General features: G+C 45.9%; 1 protein-coding gene across 4 annotated transcripts in view; it reads left to right on the forward strand.

Moving 5' to 3' along the window:
* Positions 1-2,642, forward strand: part of Vps33b (VPS33B late endosome and lysosome associated) — a 22,938-nt gene that overhangs the window by 16,982 nt on the left and 3,314 nt on the right. For all 4 annotated transcript variants that reach the window (XM_031387116.1, XM_031387113.1, XM_031387114.1 and 1 more), the window contains exons 17-19: positions 741-787; positions 1,411-1,543; positions 2,039-2,112. In XM_031387116.1, the coding sequence (XP_031242976.1) occupies positions 741-787; positions 1,411-1,543; positions 2,039-2,112 (254 nt within the window). The remainder of the gene's footprint in view (positions 1-740; positions 788-1,410; positions 1,544-2,038; positions 2,113-2,642) is intronic.

Below are 2,642 nucleotides of genomic sequence, written 5' to 3' on the forward strand. Positions count from 1 at the left end.
GCACTTATTGAATTTCTCTTTTAAATGAAGTTTTCTTGTTTGGGGTGGGTCATTAGCAGGTTGTAGGGGATATATTGTTTGGCTGTAAACAGTTCCATTTTCAGTCCACTCCTTTGTGCCCGTCACACATAGGGTGCAGTGGCAGTTCTCTCCTCCCTCAGTTTGACCTGCCCTCAGTGAGGCTTCCTGATAGAGAGCATGCAGGACCGAGGAGTCTTTCTCATAGCACTCCACAAGCCGCAGTTCTGCACACCTTCCTGGCAGCATGGTTCACTGTTGACTCCTTCAGTGCTAAGTGAATCATGCTGCTCTCCACCTGGAGACGCAGTCTGCTGCTTCTAGCTCCCCTTCCTTGAAGTTGGAAGCTTCTTATCTCTGTGGAGAAAGACATTTCTCAGCAGCTGTAAGTGAGCTCTAATAACTGGAACTTAATCTGAATGCACAGGAAGTCCTGCCTTCACAGCTCTCAGATTCTCTCTAGCACTGGTGATCACCATTGTTCAGGCTGCCTCTCTTTATCCCTGTGGTTCAGAGCTCTTAGAATAGGATACCTGGCCTTTACCTTTTAGTAAGCAATTAGACTAAGTAGTCCATTTGGCATCAGCTGCATCCTTTTTGAGGGTAGCACAGTTCTTCCTCCTGGTTATATGTTATTTGATTGGTTTGGCTGTTCTCTTCTGGGATCCTTGGCTGCTTTTTTTTTTTTCCTCACATACCTGCCTTGTTTCCCTTACCCTTAGGCTTGATCCCCAAGGATTATCGGTCCCTGAAAACACAGTATCTGCAGGTAAAGATGGGAAGATATAGTCTTTTTTCCATTTAAAAATTATATTAATTGGGGCTGGAGAGTTGGCTCAGCAGTTAAGATTGCTTGTTGCTCTGGGAACAGAGGACCTGGGCTCAGTTCACAGCACTCACACGGTGGGTCACAACCATTTGTAACTCCAGTTTCAGGAAATTCAACACCTTCTTTTGACCTCGGTGGGCACCAGGCACACACATGTGCATACACATTCAGGCAAAACACTCATATACATGACATCTAAAGAACAATTTCAAAACTATGGTTATTGATTTTGTGTGTGCATATGCGCATGCTTGTGAAGGTCAGAGAAAAACATTCAAGAGATGGTTTTCTCCTTCCACCACATGGATCTCTGGAGACCAAACTCAGGTCATGTCAGATTTGGCAGCAGGCACCTTCACTTGCTGAGCCATTTAGCTAACCCCATCCTTCTGTTCTTAAGTAGTTTCTGCAACTTTTTATACCTCTTTGATACTGCCACTTCTGAGAGCTCTTTGAGTAGACACTGCAGAGTGCATATGGATTCCTCCCCTCCCCAGTGTGTCCCCAACAGTGCTGGTTGAATGGTGGACACTGAGTAAATAACTGGCTTCAAATCCCTTCAGAGCTATGGCCCCGAGCACCTGCTAACCTTCTCCAACCTGCGGAGAGCCGGGCTTCTAACAGAGCAGGCTCCTGGGGACACCCTTACAGCAGTAGAGAATAAAGTGAGCAAGCTGGTGACAGACAAGGCTGCAGGTGAGCCTCCATCTCGCTACCCTGGAAGCTGTTCCTTTTCTTACAGCAGGCAGAGCCCTCTAAGGTGGAGAGGACTGGGAGGGCTGATTTCATAGAAACTGCAAAATGACCTTTGACCTGAGTTCTCACTTAACCCTCCAGAGGCAGGTGTTCTTTCCCTTGTTTTTCTTCTAAGGAAAATGCAGCTTAGAGGAATGAAGTGGCTATTCACAGTCTCTCAGGATATCAGGTTTTATTCTGAAGCTGATGCCTACCCTAGAAATTAAGGTCATCTTGTAGACTACATTGATTGGGCAGTTGACACCCTGTAGGAGAAATACAGTGTATGAAGAGAGGTATGCTGATTGCCTTGATCAGTCAGGGCCAGGGAACTGTAGGGAATGATCTCAGTGGCAGGGAAGATGGGGCAGGGCATTGGTGTCGTTCTCTCCTACCCTAAATGGTATTGTGAATCTGTAGAACTTAGATGGAACCTAGCACAGCTTTCTTCCCCAGGAAAAATCACTGATGCCTTCAGTTCTCTGGCCAAGAGGAGCAATTTTCGTGCCATCAGCAAAAAGCTGAATTTGGTATGTAGAACAAACAAGGCTGGATGGGAAACAGTGTGGGGGTTTTCTTTTTTGTTTTTGTTTTTGTTTTTTGAGACAGGGTCTTTGTGTAACTATAGCTATCCTGGAACTCTGCAGACCAGGCTGGGCTCAAATTCAGAGACCCACCTGCCTCTGCCTCCCAAGTGCTGGGATTAAAGGCATGTGCCACCACTGCCTGGCTGGTTCTTTATAGAGTACTTTGAATCGACATTAACCTGTACGCCATTGCATTTCTTTGTTTCTGGTGAGTATAGTGTGTGTGTACCGTGTATATGTGTGTGCATGTGTACAGTGTATGTGAAGTGTGTGTGTATACAGTATGTGCCTATTTGTGCAAGGTGTGTACAGTGTGTGCCTATGTGTACAGTGTGTGTACAGTGTGTGCATGTGTACAGTGTGTGCAGTGTGTGTGTTGTATAGTGTGTGTACAGTATACATACAGTGTGTGCAGTATGTGTGTACATTGTGTGCATGTGTACAGTGTGTGTGTAGTATGTGTGTGCAGTGTG

The sequence above is a fragment of the Mastomys coucha genome, unplaced genomic scaffold (genome assembly GCF_008632895.1).
Source record: "Mastomys coucha isolate ucsf_1 unplaced genomic scaffold, UCSF_Mcou_1 pScaffold21, whole genome shotgun sequence".
Classification (NCBI taxonomy): Eukaryota; Metazoa; Chordata; class Mammalia; order Rodentia; family Muridae; genus Mastomys; species Mastomys coucha.